This window comes from Bos indicus x Bos taurus, chromosome 2 (genome assembly GCF_003369695.1).
Source record: "Bos indicus x Bos taurus breed Angus x Brahman F1 hybrid chromosome 2, Bos_hybrid_MaternalHap_v2.0, whole genome shotgun sequence".
Lineage (NCBI taxonomy): Eukaryota > Metazoa > Chordata > Mammalia > Artiodactyla > Bovidae > Bos > Bos indicus x Bos taurus.
The window spans coordinates 44,197,150-44,213,161 of NC_040077.1; the positions used below are offsets into that span (position 1 = coordinate 44,197,150).

General features: G+C 41.2%; 1 protein-coding gene across 5 annotated transcripts in view; it reads left to right on the top strand.

The window, feature by feature from the left end:
• The window catches only part of CACNB4 (calcium voltage-gated channel auxiliary subunit beta 4), a 276,509-nt gene that overhangs the window by 239,915 nt on the left and 20,582 nt on the right, over positions 1-16,012 (top strand). For all 5 annotated transcript variants that reach the window (XM_027560709.1, XM_027560713.1, XM_027560720.1 and 2 more), the window contains 3 exons: positions 1,301-1,410; positions 7,051-7,202; positions 9,227-9,322. In XM_027560709.1, coding sequence (XP_027416510.1) covers positions 1,301-1,410; positions 7,051-7,202; positions 9,227-9,322 — 358 coding nt within the window. The remainder of the gene's footprint in view (positions 1-1,300; positions 1,411-7,050; positions 7,203-9,226; positions 9,323-16,012) is intronic.

Below are 16,012 nucleotides of genomic sequence, written 5' to 3' on the forward strand. Positions count from 1 at the left end.
CTCACCATTTGCAGCTTATATATCCACCACCACCAACAAAGAGTACTTTGCTTTAAAATGGCACCAGAACTTTTTCTGCACAGCCTGTTGCTCTAAAGAAATGATTTCTGACCAGAGAGGACTGTTTTAAATTCTCCCCAAGGATTCAGGTCCCTGAAGTCAAGTGAGGAATCTCCTGAGAGGGCTGACATATCCCTAAATAGGTGTGAGATGACATAGGACTCAATTGTGGCTAACTCTACCCTTTTCTTGCTCCACCCTCTGGAGGAGCTTGAAAGTTGGGGAGAAAGAGTGCATGAGTATAAAAGGGAAGGGGCCTTGTCTGTTTTCTGGAATCTTCTAAGCTCTGAAGATAAGCATGAGGAAGGGCCCATGATGGCAGTAGCTGGCTTAGAGAGGCATTCTTTGCATTCTGCAGATAGATCATAATTTGAAGTTGAGCAAACCCAGCCTAAAATAAAGAACTTGAAAGTTGTAAGTTCCAGAGATTCTCATTTGCTAGATCATATACATAGACAAGATAGACTTCTGTCTCCATTCATTGGCAATGTCTCTGCTTTATTCTTGTCTTGCATGACTGCAGGATACTTTCTAATTTAGGGAAATCCTGGCACAATCCTCACATTGCCCTCAGCAATAGTGTCTTATTTCTGTCCACCATATGCATTCAAAGTAATATGCAAACATGCTAGATAATCTTGTGCCTGTAGAAAAGAAACCATATTTTTCATATTCTTAGAAATGAAGCATTCCTTCAGGCCTGTGGTAAAATGCTTCATGTGTCATGAGTTAACTGTTGAGCACCAGGAATGCAACACAGCTACCAATTGGTTGAGTGTCTTTGATGATTAAAATGAAGAGGATTTTCCCCTTTGACCAGCAGCACTGAGGCACTGTGCAGTTCCTGAAGGTCTTGTTCAAGAGAAAATCAGCTATGAATTGTGGGGAAATTGTATTGCTGCTTGCTAGAAAGAACATAGTTTATTCATATGTTTTGATTCCCTCTTGGTATGGTGTGCACTATAAGGAGAATTCCGCAAGACAGACAATAGTGGAGGAAGAGTTTGCATTCTTCCTGGAGTTTTTTTGTTGTTGAATAGCCAAAAACCTTCCTCCATTCTGCTCTGCTTGTATTTTAATGCTAGCCAAAGCCTATTTAAAATACTTGTGGCCAATGTTTTATTATACTGTGGTTGCACTATAGTATGTAAAGTGGTTATTAAGTACTGTGGTTATAAATCGCTTGGAGAGCCCCACCACATTTTTACTGGTTTGTTCTGTTCTGTGTTCCTATTCATAGGATATCAATAACAAGAGTGACAGCTGACATTTCTCTTGCTAAGAGGTCTGTGCTAAATAATCCCAGCAAGAGAGCAATAATTGAACGTTCGAACACTCGGTCCAGCTTAGGTAAGATGTTCAAATGTGCTACTTCTCCAAGCTGCGCTTTCAGACTGGGGTGACACGTGTTGCCTTTGTGAATGCTTTTCCAGTTTGCTCTGATGCCATTCTTTAAAATTTTTTTTCTTTATTCATTTATGTATGGCTGCTCGGGGTCTTTGTTGCTGTTTGTGGGCTTTCTCTAGTTGTGGTGAGCAGGGGCTACTCTTCGTTGTGGTCCTAGGGCTTCTCATTGCGGTGGCTTCTCTTGTTGCAGAGCACAGGCTCTAGGTGGACAGGCTTCAGTAGTTATGGTGCACTGGCTTTAGAGAACTACCAGCTTTGTTTCTCAGAAGCACTTGGGATCTTCCTGGACCAGGGATCAAACCTGAGTAACCTGCATTGGCAGGTGAAATCTTAACCACTGGACCACCAGGGAAGTCCCTGATCTCCATTCTGAATGGAGAAACACTGACTAACTGACGAGAAGGCCAGTCTTACAAAAGCAGAGAGCAGAGTTGTGCAGCTGATCCTTTTCTGTCTCAGCTCCAGTCAGTTAGCTAATTAGTAGTCTGGTGGGAAGAATCCTCAAGAGGCTGTCTTCATCTGTTACCACCTCGGCAAACGAAGCCACTCATCCCTGCTTTGCCCAAGCTTCTCAATGAGGCTAATGACATCTGTCATACCTGAGTCACAGCTGACTTGAAAGCAAATGAGATGTCCACCTTTCTCAGATCCTTGGAAGAAAGCTCGATAATGGTGTTCTCAGTGTGGTTTCTGCTGCCAGCTGGTACCCAGAATAGTCACATCCTTAAGTGGATGTAGCAACTATCATTAACATTAAGGAGTTTAAACTTGTCTTTCCTGGTATACCAGTCAGTCAGAAAGCATCATGAGATTCACCATGATGGAGAAGCAAAAACACTAATATATGTGGTTAGCTCCATCAAGCCCTACAGGAACAGGGCTGTGGGGGATGGATTCACCAACCACAGAAGTGGGTCCAGGCTGCCCAAAAAGCACAATACTCATCTCAAAAGCCTGTTTGTGGTTTCTGTGATGGCCCAGAGTGGTGCAGTCCACCCGTAACTCTCTTTTGCATTTACATTCTGGTCTGCTTTGTGAAAGAATGCTGAACATACCAAATGGGACCGTTGTCAGTGTCTGTGGGAGCAGGATCCCAAACATCAGTGGTTCCTTCTTTAGTTCTCTATTTAGAGCCTTCGACATTACAGAGTGAAACACTCTTAAAGGCACAGTATTTTGACCTTCAAGGATGATGAAGGCAGAGTTGGTGATGATGAATCAGATTACTAACTAAAGTAATATATCATGAGTGGCAAGGATGCCAAGTTAGATTGAAGATTTCTCAAATAAGCATCTGTTCTCCTATCTTCCACCCTCCTTTTCACTCCTCAAAGTGCCTTCGACTTTTAACTGTTCCTTCCCTTTGAAGTCATCCCGTATAATCTATGTAGTCACCTATTGTCAGAGCCAGTGGAGTGGGTGGAGGGGGATTAGTGTAAATAGTGAGAAAGAAACAAGGTAGATATCAGTTCATTGGTTTTCCTTTTCACTCTCTAAAGTCTTATACCCACAACCACTGGAGTTAATTTAATGGCAACGTCTTATAATAACCACTCTGTGAGCCACTTATGCCCTTTTGTCTGCTTGTTATAATGCATATTTATAGATTCTTTCATTAAATATTTAGTGAACACTTTTTACTGCCATGCATTACACCAGACTTTAGGAAGTACAAATGGGACTAAGACAGACTGTCTTACCCATGGTAAGAAAACAGAAAAAAGGAAGTGATGGTTAAAATACTGTGTAATAATGGAATTATGAGCAAAGTACGAAAAGTGTAAAGAGAAAAACATAGGGAGTAAGAGGTATCTGAGAAGACTTTACAGTTTTGTGTTTTTTGTGTTTTTTTTTTGAGCTGGTTCTTAAGGCAGTCAAGAATGTACAAAAGCATTGACATAGAAACAATATGTGGTTGAGAAATAAGTGGTTTTTCTTGCAGATCATGCTTAGAAAAAGGAAGTGGAGGGCATGAATTGAGAGCAACAGAAGAGACTGAAAAAAATAGGTTTAGGCCAGTATATTAGGGCTCTAGTATGCTTTGCTAAAGAGACCTCCAAAATAGATCCCACAGAATGTTGATTTTATTCTTTTGGCCTTACCACATGGCATGTGGGATACTAGTTGCTCCATCAGGGATCGAAGCCATGTCCCCTGCATTGGAAGCTCAGAGTCTTAACCACTGGACCACAAGGGAAGTCCCAAAATGCTGATTTTTTAAAAGATACAAATAGTATGTTTTTCATGGTCAAATAAATTTGAAATTTATGGATTAAATAGTTGTCAGGTTTCTTCACTGCAAGACTTCTTAGAGACATGAAGATAAAGAAGGTAATGCATGTTTGAAATTCCTAGAGAAGCTATTAAAAATGGGGTATTTCCCTTGTAGAAAATCCCTTCTTTGTGTTTGCTATCTCATGAGATTAGTGTTCCAAGGTACTCCCCTTGGAAAATGTCATTTGGGGCCGCAAAGAGCCATTGACATAGCTTAAGCATTTAGATATGAGAGAAAGATCACAGGTGACAGAGTTGCTATGAGAGCTGAGTCCAGACCAGCTGCAGCCGAGTTATTAGAGAAGTGTTCTCGCAGGTCTCCCAGGATCCTAGTCCATGACTTATCAGAGTTCATTTGTCTGGAATAATATTGTTACAAGGCTTTGACTGGAATCAGCATGGTAGTCAAGATATTGTTAGATTTGGTTAAAGTTTTTCTTTAAAACAACAAAAAAAGAAGGATATGAGGGGATTCCCTGGCAGTCCAGTGGTTAGGACTCTGTGATTCCATTTCAGAGGGCCTGAGTTCAATCCCTGGTCAGGGGACTAGGATCCCACAAGCCCTGCGGTGTGGGTGAAAAATGGGCTGTGTAGATAATAACTTTCTTTCTCACATGTATAGTTTAGTTATTGTATTCCTTATACATATTATTCAAGTATTGGACCCACGCCAGTACATAGAGTGGACCTCTGCAGCCTCCTGGCCTGCTCTGCCCCAGCACCTCTCTGTTGATACCCATGGCCCAGGCTTCGTGTTGGTTAAGCAGTAGGTGTGCCTGCCCTCAGCACTTTCACTTCCAGGGCCTAGGTTCAATCCCTGGTCAGGGAACTAAGACCCTGCAAGCTGAACATCAAGGATGAGGTCAAGAAAATCTCCCAAACCATTACACTTACCTCATTGCTGGTGCAAAGTAAATGAGGCCCAAGTATCTCTGAATTATTTACAGAGACTCTAAGTGCCTCAAGGGTTCTTTGCACCAGGGCAATCTAGTTTGCCTCACTGCCTTTTTTGCTACTTCAGAAAACATTGTATTAAAATTTGAAGCTTAAAGCAGTATAACCTTGTTTTAGTACAGTCCCGGCCAGGAGTTACATTCAACAGTGACAGTTTAATGGAAAAACAAACAAACAAACAAAAAAACCTACATCCCAACAGCTAAAACTTACTACAATAAAAACAGACTTTATTTTCCAAACTTTTCCATTGGAAAAAAATCTTTCTGTTTCTGACATATGAGGGAAAAAAGGGACAAGTAGGTTGTTGTTGCTAATAAATGTAGACTGTATTTCAGAATTTTGCACATAAGCCAAATTGTCCAGATTCTTTACATTGCTATATTGAAAGCTAGGCACCATTCAAAGTAATGTGAAATCTTTCAGGCCATTGGTATTGGATAATATGATGACTTTTTTTTTTTTTTTAATGGAAATTTATTGCCTCAGAATTCTGGAGGCTAGAAATTTAAGATCAAGGTATCAACAAGATTGCTTCCTTTTGAGGAATTTGAGAAAGACTGTCTTCCATGCGTCTCTGCTAGTTTCTTGGGGTTTTTCTGGCAATCTCCAGCATTCCTCTCTTTAGAAGCATCTCTCCAGTCTCTGCATCCATCTTCACACAGGTTCTCCTCTGTGTGTGCCTGTCTCCAAATTTCCAGTTTTTATAAAGACACCAGTCGTATTGAAGTAACACTTACCCTAATGACCTCATTTTAACTTGATGATCTCTATAAAGACCCTATCTCAAAAATGAGGTTACATTCTGAGGTACCAGGGGGTTATGACTTCAACATAGGAATCTGGAGGGGGATGCAATTCAACCCATTACAGGAAGGAAATCCGAGAACATGTTGTGAGTCAGAAGTTGAACTAAACAGCTTCTACTAGGTCCTGCTGACTCTTTAAATTAATACTTCTAATACAAATCATGCATTAAACATCAGTGATTTTGTGGGAAATAAGAATTTTATAAGAATTTTATGCTATTATGCGGAGCCCTAGAAAATAGTTAACATGATAGACTTGAGCGTTCATGATCCCACACACCCTGTCAGTCTATTCGGTTAAAAAGGAGATCTTTTGGTGATTGACATAAATTTGTGTTTATTCTGAATAAGCAAAACAAATCCTGAGATTCTGGCACATACCCTTTTCAATGAGGATATTTAGAGTGACATCAACTTTTTTGTAGTCCATCTTTGAAATAATTTAAATTAGATGCCTTTGTCTACTCGGTGTAATTTAGACAAGATTACAATATTGGTAGGTTATACCTGTAGCCAAAAGAAACCAAAAAGCAAAACGAGACCATCTCTCTGAAAATTAAATAGACTAATTCAGATTTTGGACACGCTCAATAAATCAGGTGATTTATAAGAAGATATATTACAACAAGCTTTTATATTTCAGAAATCCATATTATGTTTTGCAGATAATCTGCTTAATTTTTACTTAAACAACAGCCAGATTGCTTTGAACATTGAAAATAACTAGATCTTTCATTTGACCAGATTCATGCACAAATTCAGGTCAGTTGGCTATTAAACCTGGCCCAGTAGATCTGCATCGAAATGCATTGTGACACTTTAATATAATTGGTATTAAGTTGTATTTTTTTAATCCTGAAGATAATTATGCCATAGAATAAGTCCACTGGCCCTAGCACTTAATGAAGACTTGCTATGCTATGCTAAGTCACTTCAGTCATGTCCGACTCTGTGTGACCCCATAGACGGCAGCCCACCAGGCTCCCCCGTCCCTGGGAAGACTTAGCAGTATGCTAATTGTAAGAGTAGGTCCAGAACATTTAACAAGGATACAAAAATGTGCATATCAGTCAGAACAGATGAGCCGCAAGACTTTATAAAAACATTTCCATAAACATTAACCTGCAAACTGTTGATTGGTAGACGTATTTCAGTGCCGTTTGTTTTCCATGTGATGTTGCTCTGCACCTGTATTTTGGTTGCTTCCTAAAATGTGGTTTCAGCTTCTAGAGCTAAAATAAAAGTTCTTTAGAACAAAATCACAATCAAAACAACATAGCTATGTAAATAGCTAAATATTAGAGTGAGTGTAAGAAGCAAATCCAGTGCACCATCTCAGTTTTTTCCACCAACTGTTTGGTTTTGGGTAAAATTTAAAACCCGTCTCTCTTTGGAAAAGATCTTAAGTTAGATAGAACTATGAAAATTCAAAATATTCGGTTTTGCAATGTAGACTAACATATCTGAAAGAGGTACTATTTTTTAAATATAGGAACTAATTAATAAAAATACCATGACCTGTTATTTGTTATTTCTCTTCTTTTAGCGGAAGTACAAAGTGAAATTGAAAGAATCTTTGAGTTGGCAAGATCTTTGCAACTGGTTGTTCTTGATGCAGACACCATCAATCACCCAGCACAACTTATAAAGACCTCCTTAGCACCAATTATTGTTCATGTAAAAGTCTCATCTCCAAAGGTAATTAGCTCATTTCTGTCTTAAGATTTAGAAGGTCAATTTCTTTTGAAACACTCTTCACTCTGTGCATTTTTGCTTGTGGCAAGGAAAATGTCTTTTTAAGACCCTTTTAATGAATACTGTTTTTGATTCACCTGTTCTGTACAGATTCTTGAAGTTTTGAGATAGCATATAAAGAATAATTTATTCCTTCAAGAAACTCACTGTCTGTGTGGTTCCCAAACCAGGCAGTTATGCAAGAATATAATAAAAAAGCAAAAAAGAAAAACAAAACAAAGCAGGAAAGATGATGAAAAGTTAAGTCTGGCTTTTCAGAGATTTTAGGTGCTATCTTGGTAAATCTCTTAGGTAAAATTGATTCTTATATCACCTATATTATCTTCCCAGTTGAGAGAGAAAATAGTTCAAGAAGTACACAAATATTTACCATAAATCTAAAGCCAAACATTACTGTATAACATCTCTCGTGGAAACTTTATAGATCCGTGCATTTATGCTTAGGTTGGGTTCTTCAGGGCTTCCCTGATAGCTCAGTTGGTAAAGAATCCACCTGCAATGCAGGAGACCCCGGTTTGGTTGTCGGGAAGATCTACTAGAGAAGGGATAGGCTACCCACTCCAGTGTTCTTGGGCTTCCCCAGTGGCTCAGCTGGTAAAGAATCTGCCTGCAATGCAGGAGACCTGGATTTGATCCCTGGGTTGGGAAGATCCCCTGGAGAAGGGAAAGGCTAGCCACTCCAGTATTCTGGCCTGGAGAATCCTTCAAGGAATATAATTATTCTATGATGAAGCACAATGGAGTATCTGCCATGTATCTTTATGCCAATGGGGGAGATAAAAATAAAAGTGAGACAGCCTCAAATCGGTCCCTTTTTTCCCTTACAAACTTTTATATATCCATTTATTTATTTATTTTTAAATTGGTCCCTTTTGACTTGGATGTTTTTTAATTTTAAAAAGTGAATATGAAATAGATACCCTTGGGAGGTAGTACCTTAACAATCAGTTTCTTTGCAGTGGCTCCAAGAGTTCATTTTCTTGCTTAAATGCGTATTCAACTTTAAACTGGACCAGTAGTCTCCTCTCCCAGGGGAAGCATGTGCCCTTCCCAACCCTCCTGACCTCCTCAGCCTTCCATCTCTCCAGGCACTGGTTCTGTGCAGGGTGAGCTTGGAGTCCTGACCAAGCCAGGACCTTTGGGCAATCATTAGAATGGAGTGAAATGGCTTTGACCACTTAGAGTCGCTGACCCAGAACTGAAGGGGAGTCAAGCACCCTTCACTGCAGCGGAACAGAGTTCAACCCTCTGGCCCCAATCGCCAGTGAGTCCATAAGTGCAGGAACGGGTCCCCTCGTGGATATGTGTGCTGTGGTATCATAGAGCCTCATAGATTAGTACTATTTGCAAGGAACCATCCTATTTCAGCTAAAAAATAATTAAGGGAAAGAGGAGTATATAGAAAAATGCCATTACAGCAGTGCCCCAAAAGACATAGGTATATCACTGGTTTATAGGTAGCAATATACCAGTGCAAATGTTTTGCCTAGATTTTGAAAATGAAATTGTCCTATTAATGTCAGATTAGACTGGAATGCCTTAATAATTATCAATGACATAAAGAGTCAAATATATAAGTGACTCTGATATTGATCAGACATCAAGATAGTGAACCAAAATGCTGCTCAACTGAATTTGGACATAAATGATCTGGTACAGATCAGTGCCTCCACTTTTGCAGGGCTCTTTTTGAAATCTCTGGATAAAATCTAGGAAGGGGACTTAAGAACCCACCAAGACCTCACATGTAGCAAGAATAGGATGGACATATCAAATCCACTATAACTGAAAGCCAATGTAACTGAATGATGTCACTAGAGAGTTTATATGTATACAAAACTTGTCATTTTGTGTTTCCTCCCTGTTAAATACTCAGGGTTAAACAGACTCTGAAAAAAAAGTCTTGATTTATTTGGTTTTCTTTCAACTCACTGATAGTATCTCAGATTCATGTTTTCTTCTATCAGGTTTTACAGCGGTTGATTAAATCGAGAGGAAAGTCTCAAAGTAAACACTTAAATGTTCAACTGGTAGCAGCTGATAAACTTGCACAGTGCCCCCCTGTAAGTACAATCATTTTTTTTTTGTCTTAATCATTCTTGACTAGTTAGAAGAGGCTGGTGGGTTTTTATCATATTAGCATTGTCATTTTTATTCTAGAATGGTCATGAGAATGGTATGTTGTCATAAACCTAAAGGATTTCTTGGAACAAACTGCTGCTGTCACTTTGGCTACCCAGGCATCCAAAGCTTGGTTATTGTCTGCCACATAATAAGAAATGAACTTCGTGTCCGGGGTCCAATGTCCTTACTGCCACCTTGACTGCCTTGCAGACACTCAGCAAACTACTTAATGCAGTCATGTGGATGCTTTTATGAAAAGAAAACAACAAATAAAACACACCGATTTGACTTTAACTTTTCTGCCAGAAAGTTCTGATAGGCATAAAAGATGATGACACTGAAAATTGAGAATTTATTAGAACCAGAAGAGCCCTGTGGTTACTGCAGATGAAAAGGTCAAGGCTAAGTAAGGTGAAAAACGGTATTATAACAATTTTTCTTCTAAGGCCACTGCCAGAGAACAGCTGCTGAGTTCAAAGCTGAGCAAATAGTGAGGAAGTGGGAGGTTGGGGGATGGTAACTGTCATGTGGGTCAGGAGTGTCTACACCTGCTCGGCTGACTTACTATTTCTGTAAAGGAAATAACTGTTTCTCTAAGGAAATAACTGTTTGTCTACTAATTGAATTCACTGAGTTTTGTTATATACTTGTATAAGGATCATTCCTGCTCTGTGGAGCCATAAAATCTAATTCAGATGTTGAGAGAAGCAACAATGTAGCTGTTAAAAATATAGACTCTGAAGCTGACTGCCTGGGTTCAAATCTATCACATCCCTAGTTATCTCATCTTGAGCAGATATATGGTTGGATTGATATAAAGGTTCAATGAGTGAATGTATAGTACAGCTCTTAGAACAGTACCTAGCACATAATAAGCAGCATCTAAATGTTTCTGTTATAATTACTGGATGTACTTTGTACTATGATGTGCCAACCTGTCAGACTCTGTGAGGATCTGTGCCTGTCAGTTTCACTGTTATGTCTCAAGTTCCTATCATAGTAGACCTACAATAAATATTGAATGAATGAAATGATGTAGGCACTAAGACTACAGGGTAAGAATCAGGATATACAGGCAACACATTAGACAAGCATCTAATGGGCCAGACACTGTGCTAGATGCCTTACCTAGATTACCTCTAACCCTCACAGTTAGTAAACTAAGCAGTATTATCCCCATTATATAGTTGAGTCAACTGAAGACAGAGAGGTTAAGTGATTTTCCTAAGGTACATAGCAAATTAAGATTAGATTTAGGTCTTCCTAGCACCCAAGCCAATTTCCTTCCCTCACAATCCAAGCCACCTGTTCACACACCCAAACATGGTTACCTGCCTGCAGATAATCTTGATAGGTCAGAGTCTGGAATGCTATATTAAGAAGTCTAACTCCACATTGCTGACTACTGAAGTTCACTTATACATGGAATCCATGCTTAAAGTACTGAGCAGATATAGAAGTGTGTTACTCAGTCCCTGACCCTGTAATGCATCCCACTTGGAGGAAGCTAACCTTGAACTGAGCAGCTACCAAAAGACAGGAACTATGCTATTGTTTTAAATTTTTAGAACAGTTTTCTAGGGGTAGTTATATCAGTTGGGTTTTCTGAGAAGCAGACACTTAAGTGAATTCAAAGTACAGATTTATTAGGGAAAATGCCTATGAGAGTGAAGAACCTGGCTTAAACATCAACATTCAAAAAACTAAGATCATGGCATCTGGTCCCATCACTTCATGGCAAATAGAAGAGAAAAAAATGAAAACAGTGGCAGATTTTATCTTCTTGGGCTATAAAGCCACTGCAGACAGTTCAGTTCAGTTTAGTTCAGTCACTCAGTCATGCCCGACTCTTTGCAACCCCATGAACCACAGCACACCAGGCCTCCCGGTCCATCACCAACTCCCGAAGTCCAGCCAAACCCATGACTATTGAGTCGGTGATGCCATCCAACCATCTCATCCTCTGTCATCCCCTTCTCCTCCTGCCCTCAGGCTTTCCCAACATCAGGGTCTTTTCAAATGAGTCAGCTCTTCACATCAGGTGGCCAAAGTATTGGAGTTTCAGCTTTAGCATCGGTCCTTCCAATGAATATTCAGGACTGATCTCCTTTAGGATGGACTGGTTGGATCTCGTTGCAGTCCAAGGGACTCTCAAGAGTCTTCTCCAACACCACAGTTCAAAAGCATCAATTCTTTGGCACTCAGCTTTCTTTATAGTCCAACTCTCACATCCATACATGACCACTGGAAAAATCATAGCCTTTACTAGACGGACCTTTGTTGACAAAACAATGTCTCTGCTTTTTGATATGCTATCTAGGTTGGTCATAACTTTCCTTCCAGGGAGTAAGCGTCTTTTAATTTCATGGCTGCAATCACGATCTGCAGTGATTTGGGGGCCCCAAAAAATAAAGTCTGACACTGTTTCCACTGTTTCCCCATCTATTTGCCATGAAGTGATGGGACCGGATGCCATGATCTTTGTTTTCTGAATGTTGAGTTTTAAGCCAACTTTTTCACTCTCCTCTTTCACTTTCATCAAGAGGCTCTTTAGTTCCTCTTCACTTTCTGCCATAAGGGTGGTGTCATCTGCATATCTGAGGTTATTGATATTTCTCCCGGCAATCTTGATTCCAGCTTGTGCTTCCTCCAGCCCAGTGTTTCTCATGATGTACTCTGCATAGAAGTTAAATAAGCAGGGTGACAATACACAGCTTTGACGTACTCCTTTTCCTATTTGGAACCAGTCTGTTGTTCCATGTCCAGTTCTCACTGTTGCTTCCTGACCTGCATACAATTTCTCAAGAGGCAGGTCAGGTGGTCTGGTACTCCCATCTCTTTCAGAATTTTCCACAGTTTATTGTGATCCACACAGTCAAAGGCTTTGGCATAGTCAATAAAGCAGAAATAGACAGTGACTGTAGCCAGAAAATTAAAAGATGCTCTTTGGAAGGAAAGCTATGATGAACCTAGACAGTGTATTAAAAAGCAGAGACATCACTTTCACTATGAACCACAAAGGTCCATATAGTCAAAGCTATGGTTTTTCCAGTAGTCAGGTACAGATGTGAGAGTTGGACCATAAAGAAGGCTGAGCGCCAAAGAATTGATGCTTTTGAATTGTGGTTCTGGAGAAGGCTCTTGAGAGTCCCTTGGACTGCAAGGAGATCAAGCCAGTCAATCCTAAAGAAAGTCAGTCCTGAACATTCATTGGGACTGATGCTGAAGCTGAAACTCCAATACTTTGGCCACCTGATGTGAAGAGCCAACTCTCTGGACAAGACCCTGATGCTGGGAAAGATTGAGAGCAGGAGGAGAAGGGAGCGACAGAGGATGAGATAGGCTCACCAACTCAATGGACATGAGTTTGAACAAACTCAGAGAGATAGTGAAGGACAGGGCAGCCTGGTGTGCTGCAGTCCATGCAGTTGCAAAGATTTGGACATGACAGAGCAACTGAACAACAACAACAAATGCCTATGAGAAAAAAAAAGGGTGGAGGGAAACAGAAGCAGAACTGGAAGGAGAGCCTCCAGATCTGATGCAGTTCTGACTCAGAGAAAGGAAAGAAGGAAGGAAAAAGTGGAGAGGAAGACCTTCAGACCTTGAGAAAGTCTCCCCCTAGGAGCTGGGGATTCCCAGAGTACTAGAGGATCCTCCGGAGAAGGCAATGGCACCCCACTCCAGTACTCTTGCCTGGAAAATCCCATGGGCAGAGGAGCCTGGTAGGCTGCAGTCCATGGGGTCACGAAGAGTCAGACACGACTGAAGCAACTTAGCAGCAGTAGCAGCAGAGGATCCTCATTTTGGGCAGGAATGTTCTGGCTCTAGTCGCCATACTCAGGCAGTGTCTAGGAGCAGCCTAGGGAGAGCATGGCCTTGCTTGAATACCTGGTGGATCCTGAAGGCACAGCAACGCAAGGCTATCTGCTGACTGCTCTCATCACAGCAGGTCCTCACTCCAGGGGAATGGGGGCATACACCTCTGTGACACCAGAGTAAATAACACTATTCTTAGTTTCTCCAGGAGAAAGCTAAGTCCCCATTAAGAAATTTATTGGAAGTAACAATTAGTTGTGCTCCAATATAAATAAAAAAATAAGTGAGCCCCAAGACTCAACCCTGGATATGTCTGACTCCAAAGCTCTGTCCACTGTACCACTCCACTGGACACATAGCTGTGTCGTGTGGATGCATTTCTGGCCCCCAAGTTCACTGTGTGAGAAACAGCACATTTTCCACTTTGACCCCTAGCCCACTTGGGCAGGCAGGATGCTTAACCACGCTTGCAGCTGCCTTTACCCTAACCAAGAGCAGAACAAGGACCCCCAAATGGTAAGGGTGGGGTTGGCAAGAAAGTTGAGAGAGTGAGGGGAGGAGCTCGAATTCAGAGAACCAATTCATTGACCAAATCCACAAGGTCCTTAAAAATGGGTGCTGTGGGACTTACATGGTGGTCCAGTGGCTAAGCTTCTGAGCTTGCGATGCAGGTGGCCGAGGTTCAATCCCTTGTCAGGGAGCTAGATCCCACATGACTTAACTAAAAGTTTCTATGCCTCAACTAAAGATCCTGCATTTCGCAACTAAGACGCAGTGCAGCCAAATAAATATCTTAAAAAAGAAAAAGAATGGATGTTGTGTTGCATCAGACCTTCCTTATTGGGAACAAAGGGTCTTTGGCAAGGCAGGGAGACACATAGCCCCTCCTCTCTGGGGCACTGGCAGGAGAGCCCCCTTCTCTGTCAGTATCTTCCTCTGCCCCGCCCACCCCCTCATTGCTATTAAAGGAACATGCTCTTTGCTTTTGTTGCATCTAAAAGCGTCCCCACCTTCATTTGTTTCCAGAGGCAGTTAGCACAGAATGTTTCCATCCAGTTTAGGCTTTAAGGACACAAAATCCAGAAGGGGAAATGGAGAGCAGTCAATTTCCTGTAACAAACACCCCTTCTCTCAGCAGACAAGGAAGCACAGACCCTGCCATCTGCTTGAATGGTGGAAATTAAAGAGGGAAAAGTACCAAAGGAAAGATGCCAATTAAACATCGCAGATCTCATTGACCATGTCTGAGTTCACACTGTGAGAGCGGCACTGCTTCCAGGAGGTTCCAGATGTGTGGCTAATCTCTGTTGAGTTTGAGGAGCAGATCTGGGTGGACTTGAGAGCAGTTGGGCCTGTCTGATTTCATTTGGTACAGCAATCAGACTTACCCAAAAGGAGGAAGGCGTTCCATAATGGCTGTCTAAGTAGAGAGCTTGTCTCTAGTTGCATTCAGTTGGAGGTAGGGGTGGGAGTGGAGTGGGACCTGGGACCTGATGTCAGGTGTTGTGGAAGGAATCTCATCTGGTGAAGACCAAAGGCTGTGGCCTCTGACATCCCTTCCCTACTTTGACACTCTCATTCTACCTAGAGTTTGGATGTGATCAGCATAGACATGTTATGGAGATCATGAGGGTTGTAGAGCCCAGGGAAGAGAAGAGTATAAAATTAAACAGAAGATATGTCAAATCAAGTAACATGCCTGTTGTTTCAAAACATCGTTAAGATGTTTCAGAGAACAACACGTGTGCACCTCTGAGGACATGGTATCCATGCCTCTATAAGGTTAAATCAAACAAATTCAAAGATTTATTCATCTCAATTCTGTGTAGCTCACTGTCGACTTAAAAAATATTTACAACCTAAAAGTTGAGGATTACATTTTATTCCGTGGGAATTTTTAGGACTATAAGCCCAAGAGACAGCATCTCAAGTAATCCTGAGAGAACCGCTCTGAGGAGGTGAGAGAGGAGCCAGGTTAAACAGAAGTTTTGCAACAAAGGGTAGGTAGTCTTAATGTCAAAAGATTATTGTTAATGAAAAAAAAAAAAGATATCTCAAGTTAAGGAATTTAGCACTTTTATATGAATGGGAAGGTGCAAGAGTCTGGGCTCACTGAAATCATTCCTTTCATGTGCATCTCAGCTAACTGGGGCAAGTATGCTGCGTTTTTTTACATTTTGAGCTCCCCTGGGGCTCACTGTGGGGAGTGGCTGCAGTCTGTGACTGGTATTCTTTTCCTTCCTAAAGTGGCTTTAAGGCTCACCAGCTCACATTGGAGGGCTGCAATTGCTGATGACTGTGACATCCTTTTTACTGATGCAGTAGGAAATATTTCATTTCTCATCACCTAAAATCAACCCTCTTGGTGAGAACTAAATGCCATTATTTAAGCATTAGACCTGTTACCTTGCTAGATGCTAAGGAGACAAAGACACATTCCTGCCTTCAAGAAGCATGTAGTCTAATAAGATTCCAGTTGGTTGAGTCAGCAGTTGGCAAACAATCTGTGAGGTCATGAATATCCTTGCAGATATTACTTCATAGATCTTTTTTAGATTAAAAGAGTAGTTCATATACACTCAGTTCAGTTCAGTTCAGTCGCTCATTTGTGTCCGACTCTTTGCAACCCCATGAATTGCAGCACGCCAGGCCTCTCTGTCCATCACCAACTCCCGGAGTTCACTCAAACTCATGGCCATTGAGTCAGTGGTTCCATCCAGCCATCTCATCCTCTGTCGTCCCCTTCTCCTCCTGCCCCCAATCCCTCCCAGCATCAGAGTCTTTTCCAATGAGTCAACTCTTCCCATGAG